At 46.3% G+C, this 11,894-nt stretch overlaps 1 protein-coding gene across 1 annotated transcript in view; it reads right to left on the reverse strand.

Annotated features, from left to right (window-relative positions):
* The window catches only part of RBM20 (RNA binding motif protein 20), a 193,594-nt gene that overhangs the window by 5,073 nt on the left and 176,627 nt on the right, over nucleotides 1–11,894 (reverse strand). The window contains exons 11-14 of the mRNA XM_008054947.2: nucleotides 11,081–11,185; nucleotides 9,313–9,973; nucleotides 7,650–7,784; nucleotides 485–606 (exon numbers count right to left, since the gene is read on the reverse strand). Of these exons, the coding sequence (XP_008053138.2) occupies nucleotides 485–606; nucleotides 7,650–7,784; nucleotides 9,313–9,973; nucleotides 11,081–11,185 (1,023 nt within the window). The remainder of the gene's footprint in view (nucleotides 1–484; nucleotides 607–7,649; nucleotides 7,785–9,312; nucleotides 9,974–11,080; nucleotides 11,186–11,894) is intronic.

Below are 11,894 nucleotides of genomic sequence, written 5' to 3' on the forward strand. Positions count from 1 at the left end.
CACTGCACTCCAGTCTGGGCGACAGAGTGAGACTCCAACTCAAAAAAAAAAGAAAAAAAAAGAGATGAGGTCTTGCCAAGTTGCCCAGGTGGGTCTTGAACCCGCAGGCTCAGGCAATTCACTCACCTCGGCCTCCCAAAGCGCAGGATTACAGGCTGAGCCACCGAGCCCAGCCCAAACAGAATGTTTTAAGTGCTGAAGTAGAGAGAGATGCTATAGGAGGTAGTTACCATGTGGAACAGCCTACTGGAATCAAGTCTAAGGGAAGAGTAAGAGTTTTGCATGTGGTGGAAAGAGACAGAAACTCACAGAAGCAGAGAACAGCTCTGTGTGCTTGGAGAATGGCAAGTAGCCTATGCCTGGAGCAGACTTGAAGGTAGGAGCTAGAATCAAAGGCAAGCAAGGCTGAGGACCCTGGATGCCTGGCCTGGGTGTGGAGACTGGGGATCCCCTGGGGTGCTGGGCAAGAAAGATCAATGGTTACCTGTAAGTTCCTGTAGTGGACAGCACTACGACAGTGGCTCATCTTTGCTGTCTCCTCGCTCGTGTAGAAAAGCCCACACAGCTTGCAATAAAACCCAGTCCTGGGAACCACGAACTCCACGCCTGGGAAAGGATGGAGAATGGACAGGCAGGCATCAGGAAGGCATGGGAGGCCCCTATGGTCCTAACAGCCATCAAGTGGAAGTGGGAGTAATGAGCTCCACTCCCTCTTGCTGTTGACTTTGGTTGGTGACCTAGCCTCTCCAAGTCTCAGTTTCCTCATTTGTAAAACAGTCACAAAGAGACTAGTACCTACTTCCTTCAAGGGTGGTTGTGAATGTAAGAGATGTGCTCCATGTGGTGTGGTATGTAGCAATTATATGATCTACAACTGCCCTTTGGAAATCTAGATTCAGGCTCTCCTACTATCATCCTGCTTCCAGGAAAAGAATAGAGAAGGTGATTTCTGATATTTCTGACATTTTACTTGTTGTATTTCATTTCTCCACACCGTACCTCTCTCTGCAGCTGTTGTGACCAGGACTTTGGAAGAATTCTGTCATTTTTATTTGTTTATTCTAGAATTAGGTTCATTTAAATAAAATTTTAAAATAAATAAAAGTGATGAAAAAACATCACCCAGAGTTCTCCTCCTGCCTCCTAGTACACCAAGCTAAGTCTAGGAGACCCTGTCAATCCAAGTATTTTCTTCTGCACAGTCTCTATCTATAGGTAGGGACCTTTTTGGGGGGGAAGTTTTAATCATATCCTAGACACAAATCTGTACCCTCCTTTTTCATGTAACTGTATATGATAAATGTTTTCTCACCTTCCTCCAGTCTTTACATTTGAACCATCAATTAATAGCATTTCATTTGAGATGTTTAAATATAAGTTCCAGAAATCTGGGAGGCCTTTTGATTCCAAGGAAGGAAACAATGGCCTTGCAGCCATATGGGCAGGGGCCTCATCTTTTAAGGGACAGTGGCTGCTCCACCTTCCATGAAGGGGGGGGGGGGTCACGGTTCTCCTCCTAAAGACACAGTCGGTCAGCAAGGTGGAAAGAGCCCAGGCCTGAGAGGTCTGGGCCAGATGCTAAGAAAGTACGTAACCTGGAGAGAGTCCGCTGAACCATTCCTGGGCCTAGTTACCTCACTTGAAGACGGAGTTACAGAGAACACATCCCTGCTTCCCAGGCACCTGAGTGGGAAGCTCCAGCCAAGAAGCAGTGGTGTGAGGGCTGTGAAAAGCAGGGCCCATCGTGGAGCTGAGCAAAAGGGATGATGCTTAGAAAGCCCAGATCTCACTTGCAGCCCAGGGTCATTTTCTGAGTGTGAGTAGGAACAATGCAGCTAGGCTTGGCTTAGCTACTTCCCTCTTCTCTGCTGGGGGTGGGCTGTGGTCAGAGAGCTGGCCACACTGGGCAAAAGAGAGAGAGGGTGCCTGGGAGCAGCACAGGCAGGGGAACGGGCAAGGCCTCCACCAACAACAGCGCCTGCTCCAAGGCGCTGCACGACTGACCACAAGTCCGGCTCCTTCTCTTCCTTCACTCATCTCCTCTTGGCTCCCAGTACACCAAGCTAAGTCTAGGAGACCCTGTCATAGTGAAGCAGCCTAGACTTATAATTATAACTTTTTTTTCCATTTCAAAGTAGCCACTTGTCAGTGTGAAGTGCCATTCTGAGGGAGGGAGTTTAGGAGACCTGCCCTGACTGATTGCTGGGCTGTGGTGGCCAGTTCTCCCCTCACTTCAAAAACAGGCTGTGGCTCCTGGCTGTTGCTGGCAAAGGCACATTCAGCAAGGCCTGCCTCCTTCCTCTGTGGCCACAAAATAGCAATACAGGAGAGAGGCAACTGGGAAAGGAGAAACCCACTGGAGGGCTTTGATCAGAGCCATACCCTCGGTCCCATCCCAGATCCTGCAGGATTGGCCAACTGGGTGGTAACAGGGAAGAAGGCCCAGTAGTTTTCACTAAAAACCCCAGCTGAGGTCTCCCAACCCCTATCTTGGGATCCCCAACAGGGGTACAGCTGCCCCAGAAGTTGCCACAGAGCCTGAAGCAGGGACTGAGCTGGCAGCCATGGCCCCTCTCAACCAAAGTGGTATAGCTACCAGCCCAAACAGCTGGCCACTCATCCCAGAATAAATGGGGGCTGCTGCGGCCACCACAATGCCCACACCACAATGCAGGACATCTCTGGAATGTGAGAGGGATGTGAAGCGGCAACATCAAGAAACACTGTCATAGCCCTGACATGTTCTGAAGCCACTGGGTCCTCTCATTCTTCAGTCTCTATTATGATCATTAAAGATGCATTTGCTATCTAATAATAGCTCAAGGCATGGGTAATTATAACTCCATCATTCTAGTAAAGCCTGAGTAGATAGAGGAGGGAGCTTGTGCTCTGCAGCCGACACTGTTTGGTTCGGGTAAGAGCACGTCTTGGCAGGTTCATACTGGTCAGGGCCACAGAGAGCTGGCACACAAAGCTGGCCTTGATCTCAAGGGCAGTGCCTTTCCCCCAACCATGCCCACTCCTAGTCTCTGGGACTGGCCTCCCTTTCTTCCCAATAGGGTATCCATCTGAGTCACTCCTCATCTTGCCTCCCCCTGCTCTCCACAGGGACAAAGCCTAAAAATTGCCTCTCGCCCCACTGAAAGTGACCAGTCCTGGAGGAAGAAGGGTTATGCATTCCCAGTGAGAGGACGCACAGTAGGTCTCCATAAATATTTCATCAATGAACAATAACAACAGACAGCCTGTATTAAGTACCTCCTACTGGAAGACACTAATATCTTACAAGTATTTGTTCATTTAATCCTTAAAACAACTCTACTTGTAGGCTTCTATTATAATCCCTGATTTGTAGATGAAGAAATTCAAGCAGAGAGGTTAAATAAGTTGCTCTTTATCACCCAACCAGCCAGTAGTAGAGAGGGGATTGAAACTCAGGGAATCAGATTCTACAGTCTTGCTCTTAACTTCTGCACAAAAATGGGCTTTCCTATGCTATCCTGCTGCCTGAGCTGAAGCAACAAGAGAACAGAAGTGTCTGAGATCCAAAGTTCTGAGTTCTAGCATGAACTTGCTGTGTCATCTTGGGTAAGTCTCTGGATTTCAGTTTCCTCACCTATCAAATTCAGAAACTAGTACCATACTCCTCTCCAGGGGACCAATGAGATAACAGGTCTCAAAGCTAACTGAAACCTATAAACAAGTACAATTTGTGAAGGTTGAGAAAAGAAAACAACCCAAATGTCTATTAACCGGACATTTGATATTGGTATGAATACCCAGAATGTAGTGTATCCATATCTACAATGCAACACTCCTCAACAATAAAAAGAAACAAAACATGCACCCCAAAATACAGATGAATCTCAATTTTGCTGAGTGAAAGAAGCAAGCAAAACTCATACATACCATATGATTCCTTTTATATAAAACTCTAGAAAATCCAAACTAATATTCAGTGACAGAAAGATCAGTGGTTCCCTAGGGTTGAGCGGTGGGGTGGGGGGAGGGATTACAAAGGAGACTGAGGAAATTTGGTGTGTGATGAACATGTTCACATCTTGATTGTAGTGATTGTCTCACAGCCATATGCATAGGTCAAAATGATTAAACTGTATACTTTAAGTATGTGCATTTCATCATTTCATTGTACACCCTATAAACCTCAATATAGCTGTTTCAAGGAATAAACAGAAGAGATACTATTTTTTTCCTTACTTGTTGGAAAAGATTAGAAACTAGTAACATCCAAGGTTGGCCAGGAGGTGAAGAATGAAAACTCTCACTCCAGGTAGCAGTGAAAACTGGTATCTTTTCTGAGTGCAGTTTAGTAGCAATTAATGTAAATTTAAAATGCAAATACATATGACCGCACAACCCCCATGACCCTCCACTAGGATGCTGTCCTACAGAAACATTGGCAGTCACACAAAGGTAACTGAACAAGCACATTTGGAAGGCTGCAGAAGATAGGAGATAAGAACATGGCTCTAAAGTGAGACTACTGGGGTTCAAATCCTGACTCTGGTCTTTCTCAGTCATTAGCTTTGTGATTCTGCATCCATCTCAGATTTCTTATCTGTAATAAACGAATAAAAATAGCTCCTACCTCACAGATGTTTTAAGATGGTTAAATGAGATAATAAATGCAAAGCACTAGGAATGTTGCCTACATGGTGAATGTTAACAATAAAAGCTTAGCTATTATAGCATTTTCATAAAGGAAAAAAAAAATAGAAGACAAGCTAAATGTTCACCAGTAGAGGAAAAGATCAGTAATTTATGGCATAGCTTTTAGGATGGAACATTTGCAGTGGTTAAAAAGAATGCATTCCCAAACCGGGCTTGGTGGCTCAGCCTGAAATCCCGCGCTTTGGGAGGTTGAGGTGAGTGGATTACCTGAGCCCGCGGGTTCGAGACCCTCCTGGGCAACTTGGCGAGACCTCATCTCTACAGTAAATCAAAACATCAGCCGGCCGTGGTAGCGTGTGACTGTAATTCTGGCTACTTGGAAGGCTGAGGCAGAAGGATCGCCCAAGCCCGGCAGGTCGAGGTTGCAGTGGCCGGGAGTGGCTACTGCACTTCAGTCTGAATGACATTTTCTATATACTGACATAAAGAGATCTCTAAGACCCCATTATTAAGTGAAAAAGCAAACTGCAGACCATTATGTGTATAGTGTGATCCTATTTTTGTGGGAGAAAAACTATCTGTGAGCATGACAGTAGTAGGCTGCCTCTGGAGGGTGGGGAGAGACTGGAGGGAAAAGATAATAAGACCTTTAATGCTGACTTTCTTATTTTTGAATGTGTTACAAAAATCCTCACACTTTCTGTCATGAAAAACTAGAATAAAAAGATACAAATTATAAGATAGCAGCATTTTCTTCTTTGTTTTTTTTTTGAGTTGGAGTCTCACTCTGTCACCTAGACTGGAGTGCAGTGGCCGCTCCCGGCCACCGCAGCCTCGACCTGCTGGGCTCCGGCGATCCTTCCGCCTCAGCCTTCCAAGTAACTGGAACTACCGGCGCGCGCTACCACGCCTGGCTAATTTTTGATTTATTGTAGAGATGAGGTCTCACCAAGTTGCCCAGGCAGGTCTCGAACCCACGGGCTCAGGCAATTCAAAGTGCTGGGATTACAGGCTGAGCCACCGAGCCCGGCCTGCCATTTTTTTTTCTTAATTTTCGCTGATGTTAAGTAGGTTCCAAGTTCTTAGATGACAAGACACTTGTTTGTGTTATATATCTTGATTTCCTTGGAGTGCCTAGCACAGTGCCATGTTATGCAGTATTTGCTGACTGAATGGATACATGAAGGAAGGAGTTCTCTCTTCTCCTGCAGGGCAGCCTTTGCAACTATTCTCCAGAGTTAAGACACCCTAAGTTCATCCTAAGGGCATCATTATGTTCTCTGTTTCTGTTCCTTTTTTTCTTAATTTTTGTCTTGGGAGATGCTGTAAAACAAATTTATCCTTTAAAAAACAACATCGTGACCCGCCTGGGCAACTTGGTGAGACCTCATCTCTACAATAAATCAAAAAAAAATTAGCCGGGAGTGGTAGCGCACGCCTGTAGTTCCAGCTACCTGGAAGGCTGAGGCGGAAGGATCGCTGGAGCCCAGCATCGAGGATGCAGTGCCAAGAGTGTGCCACTGCACTCCAGTCTTGGTGACGGAGTGAGACTCCAACTCAACAAACAAACAAACAAACAACAACAACAACAAAAAGGAAGTTTGCTCTCTAAATCGGACTCTACAAAAATGGAACACTTGGAGGAAAAAAATAGTAAGAGTTTTTTTAAAAGGAGAATGAAAGAAAAACAACTTGGCTGGAATGGTTGAGCCTCCACACTGACTAACCCCTCCCTGGATGAGCAGACACATGGTCACTGGCCATCAGATGACCCATGCTTCTCATGCTTCCTTGTGACACTTTCCCAACCTCTCTTTTAGTAACAGCTGCTACTACTACTTTATCTCATGGTTTTCCAACTTTTCAAAGCTAATGCAGACTCAGGGATGATGCAGGCTGGTATGGGAGTTGCTGGGTAAAGGGTGTTGTTAGAATCTCCCAGGGAACTTTCTTAATGTACCTTCACACCCTACCCTGAGACTCTCCTCTTTGAAACTGTATTCTAGGTGATTCTATTGGTAAACTCTCCCTCCATCCCACTCCCAACACTTCTGGTCCCATTGAAGAACAACTGATCAGCCGGGTTCGGTGGCTCAGCCTGTAATCCCGCGCCTTTGGGAGGCTGAGGTGAGTGGATTGCCTGAGCCCGCGGGTTCAAGACCTGCCTGGGCAGCGAGACCTCATCTCTACAATAAATCAAAAAAAAAAAAAAAAAAAATCAGCCGGGCATGGTAGCGCATGCCTGTAATTCCGGCTATTTGGAAGGCTGAGGCGGAAGGATCACCGGAGCCCAGCAGGTTGAGGCTGCGGTGGCCGGGAGTGGCCACTGCACTCCAGTCTGGGCGACAGAGTGAGACTCCAACGAAAAAAAAAAAAAAGAAAAACAACTGATCTGGTCCAATTCCATATTATGGATAAAGAAACTAAGGCTCAAGAAGAAATATGCCTTATCTGAGGGCACTTGGTCACTTGGAAATGGAACAGGGAGGGCAGAGATCCACGTCTCTCTCTGTTCAATGATGCCTCTATCAGCTATACAGGTTCTGCCCCAAACACAGTCTATTTGGCATCACTACCTCAGAAAAACTGGCCCTTTAAAGAAAAAAAAAAATGTAGCATTGTTCTAGGAAGGGCTGAGGCAAGGAGAGGCTGAGGTAATGAACAGTAAGTAGCAGAAGTGGTTCATTTCTGTTGACTTTATGGAAGCTGTGGGCGTCTGCTTCCTTGCCTGAATAAACTAGAATAAAGCATTCCCGGACAAGAAAAACAGGCCTCTCTTAGCTCTGGCTGTCAGGGCAGTGCTGTTCAAGGCCTGGTCCCATGGAGTGTCTGGTCTACTATAGGGCACTGAAGTTGCAAGAAACTAAATTACCACCTTGCAAGTCGGTTACTATGTCATGCATTAAAAATGACAACGACAACAAAACGACAAAAAGCTCTCTCAAACTCTTAGATGTTGCTATGGAACTGTTATTTCCTGAAGCTGAATTTCGGGAAAGACCATGCATTTTGCTTACCTAGAGGAATGCTAAGTTCACTGAACACATCCTCTGGTTCCCAGGAAGGCAAAGAAATGGGTTGTTTCAGCTCCACTTCAGTGTATTCTGGTGACTGCACATCCAGAGATTTCACTTCCATATACCTGGAGTTTTCTGCAAAACAGAGGCAAAGCAAAAAAAATAAAAATAAAAATAATGAAATATAACATGCCTTAAGGAGTTCCTGCAATTCTATTCCCTGCATGGTATGATTGGGAATTGTCCCTTGGACTGCTTAATCACATGAGGCTGAGGCAATGACTGCTAATTAGAACCAAAGCACTATCATTAACAGCTTTTTCCACTGCCAAAAGAATGCCACACACAACAAAACTTGGCAAATCTTTGCATTTGGCCTAGGGGGATGGGCTGCTGATGCTTTGGTTGGGATGATTCCCCCTCCTACACCACACCTCCCAACTCAGTATCACTCCATCTTTGCAGGGAGAGGAATCAGTGACAGGCAAAAATTTTGCTGACATCCACTTGGCAAAACAGGCAATGCCATTATTACCCCAAACTTGTCAAGCCATGTTATTAAATATGAACCCCAAACACCGGGGCAGCTAATGAGCCACTAACACTGGCACATGTTGAGACCTACTCTGCAAGATAAAAGGGGTTCAATCAGAGTGAGGTGAAGATTTCACTCCTCCTTTATTCCTGCCTTCTCTAGACGGAGCCTGGACTTCAGCGTTTCTCTAGCAACAAGAAGGCGGTTCACGGGAGGGTTTCTATGGAAACCCAGATCCGTGCAGGTGAAAAACAGTTAAGGTCAGCCTGACATGGAAGAAAACCCAAGCCTCCCAGTTACCGAACAGCTCATACTACCCACAAAGCTCTGAATTGAGATGTTCATTTTTAAACCCTTCTTTTATATTTTCTCCCTGACTCTTACTTCAACCTCTGGTACGCTGCAGGTTTTCTGTAAAGTGAACCTCTAGTTATTTTCATGGTGCGAATCTTAAGGGCTACTCTCCCTCCCTCCCTCCTTACCCCTTGATGGATCTTAGTTTCAACTTGGCAGAGAAGACAGGGCTTAGCCTATTTTAAACTCTCTCTTTCATGATGTCACAGTGCCAGGCATAGACACAACATCACCTCCAGGTGGAGGAGATTCTGAGACAAGTCTTGTATCCCTGTCAGACCCTGGAGAAAAACAGGTCTGAGGTAGTAAGAAGGGGAACAGTCATACCCCTGAGGGAGCCCCCAAAGGAGCCCCTGTTCCTTTCCCATCCACTCTATTCTTGCTTCCCACACTCCCGTCCCACCGCATAAATAATAGCTAGGTAGTCCTCTGCCATCCAGGCAACACAGTTATCTCCTTTTGCTGATAACTCAAGCTAAATTTAGTTGTCCAAGGCCATTGGACTTTTGTAAATGCCGAGAAGTCTGTCTTGAGACTGCTTCTCAGAAAACATGCGGCCTCCTATCTGATTTCCTTTACACTATATGGCTAAAAGCTCTAACAGTTTAATCAGGCTTTTAGAGGCTTGCCTCTATTACTAAGTTACTTTCTGCACCGGCTTTAATGCCAATTGAAACCTTTCTTATGTTCCTTCCAGCCTGCATATGCCCACCTTCGTCAGGTGAGCGGGGTCCAATCAACCCAACCACCCATGAGAAAAGGGGAGGTAGTTACCCGGGGTCAACACTCCTTGGCAAGCCTGGCTTTGGAGATCGCTTTCAGTAGGGGAGCTGGCTTTCTCCTCCAGGGGGCTGCCTTCACAAGCCCCATCTTCGGGAGTCCCCCTGGTCTTGCAATCATCAAGAAATGGGCTGGGTTGCCGGGCCCTCTCCTCTGCTGGCTGGGGGGAAGACATTTGCTGGACTGGAGGGGCCAGATGAACATCTGAGCTCTCCACTCCCTTTGCTTCCTTCTCGTAGCAATCCGAATCCTCCAGTGAGAGGCCTGTCTCGCTTTCAGCTGGCTTCTGCTCAGCATCCAGATTTAGGCCAGGCATTTCCACGTCCATGTCACTGGGATAGCTTGTGGAAGCAGAAGACAACTCTCTAGATGACTTGAGGCTGATTTCTACAGCCCCGTTCCCTACAGCCTTGATTCCCTCCTTGGAGAAATCCTTGGCTGAGTCCAGATCTAAGGTGGTCGTCACACAGGGACACATTTCTGGGCAGATTTTGTCTTTATGGTCAATGGGCACAATTTCTTCCAGCTCTGGGATGTCCGGTTCCATGATAAAATCTTCTTCTTCCCCCACTTCGTCCACTGTGACCAGCTCCTCCATGTTGGTGGGATACCAGCTCTCGCCCTCTGCCTCACTTCCACTCTCCCAATCTCGTTCCTATTCAAACGCAGAGTGGAGGTCAGAGGGTGGCTGAACACAATCAACCAGAAACACAAACCTTGACCACACAGACCTCTCAAGCCAGAAAGATCCTGAGCATTCTTCCCTCTACTTGGGAACAATTACTGTGAACCACTCAAGTCCATATCAGAGACTCATCATTAGGGTAATGTTCAAAACGCCACAGGATTTGGAATAAGCCCTAATGCTTGATCTACCATGTTTAAAATGATACAAAGAATTTCAACTCCTGGTAGATAACAGGCGTTCAATTAACTGTTTTTGAATGAATACATAAATGAACGATTAAGTTACAGACTCTCACTACTTACTGGAGCTATTTCCTTGCAAGTGGGGCATCACGAAATGCAACTATGATGAAGTCCCTCACAAAATTCCCCCAAGCACCCTCTCCCAGCAAGGGTACACATCCATAGCGAAGGCTCCTACTTGGCCCCTCCTAAAACTTTCCCCTTTCATGTCCCCAGCAGCCCATGGACTCCACAGACAGATTTAGATCAGCTTCTCTGCTGGCGATACCCATCTCTCCCGCCTCCCCTGACCGGAAAGGCACGCAGCTGGCCACATTCCAAGGACATTTCTTTTTGCTGTGGCAGCCCAGCCCAGGAGGACTGTAACTGGGTTTTTTTCATTTTAATTAAGTAAAATAATCTTTACAAGAAGATGTCTTGCTAATTCCAGGGTCTGGGTCTGCCGAGGTCAGGGCCCCAGCTTGAGTATGCAAAGCAGCGTCTCCCTACCCCACAAGGGACCTGTCTATTTTGGGAGTCTGGCTCTGTAGCCCGAGCCTTTTTTTGGGTACATGGTTTCTCTTAGGCACACAGCCAGGGTGCTGGAGAGTGAGGCACGGACCAGGCATGTGGGTCAAAACCTCCTCAATAAAATCTGTCTGAAGATCCCAGGCAAGGCCATTCCTCCAAGAAGTTCTAGGAGGACTGATTCATTCATGGAACCACCAGTGGAGTCTCAGACATTTTCCACACAGCAGGACATGGGTAGACAGGATAGAAACTCCTGTACTTTGGTCTCTGATGGCTAAAGTGCAAATGTGGCTGCCTTGCTGGAATCTGAAATGAACTTCACCTTTTCTGTCCGTGTGTTTTCCGGTTCAAAGGATCCTGCTTCTTTCTCCTGTCGGCCCTCTGACTGGGGGCTTTCTTCCATGCCCTCCTGTTCCTCTTTTCCAGCCTTACCAAAGGAAGAACAGAAAAAACCAAATCAACAGTGAGCAGTGAAGGGAAAAGAGAAAAAGAATCACATTGAGCACAAGTGACAGTTGTCAGAGGTGTTTCACATACATCATCATTCCTTTATCTTCCCAGAACCCCTTGGAAGCAGCTGTTGCTATCATCTTCATTTTCTAGATTAGAAAACTGAGGTTCAGAGAGGTTAAGTAAGTTGCTCATAGCCACGCACACAAATGGAGGCAGAGAAATGTCTTGAAGCTTGGCCTGATGTCTCCCAGGAACAGAAATCCCTGAAGACTAGGTATTTTGTGTTGTGAGGATGAGTAGAAAAAACCAAACTTGAACTGATTCAGGAAGGCCAAGACTCTGGGGTTAACCATCATGGTGACATTTCCCCAATAGACCTGTCTTGGCCATAAAAAAAAAAAAAAAATCATTCAGGCCACTCATGGGGAGGAAGAGAGTTACCACCCAGTCAGTGCCCTCTCCTCCTTTCCTTTGCCCTCTGTTCTAGAGCTGTAGCCCAAATTAGCACTTTCCTCCTTGCTTTTATTCCCTCTCCTAAATGAGGGCCCTCGTGATAGTGCCTGTGTCTGTGGAACTGAGTAACTTAAAGCAGGTATCCAATTTGAGAAGTAGAGCCTCTAACCAACATTTTTTTTTTTTTTTGAGTTGGAGTCTCACTGTCGCCCAGACTGGAGTGCAGTGGC

Source organism: Carlito syrichta, unplaced genomic scaffold, assembly GCF_000164805.1.
Source record: "Carlito syrichta isolate Samal-C Ts95f unplaced genomic scaffold, Tarsius_syrichta-2.0.1 Scaffold301619, whole genome shotgun sequence".
Classification (NCBI taxonomy): Eukaryota; Metazoa; Chordata; class Mammalia; order Primates; family Tarsiidae; genus Carlito; species Carlito syrichta.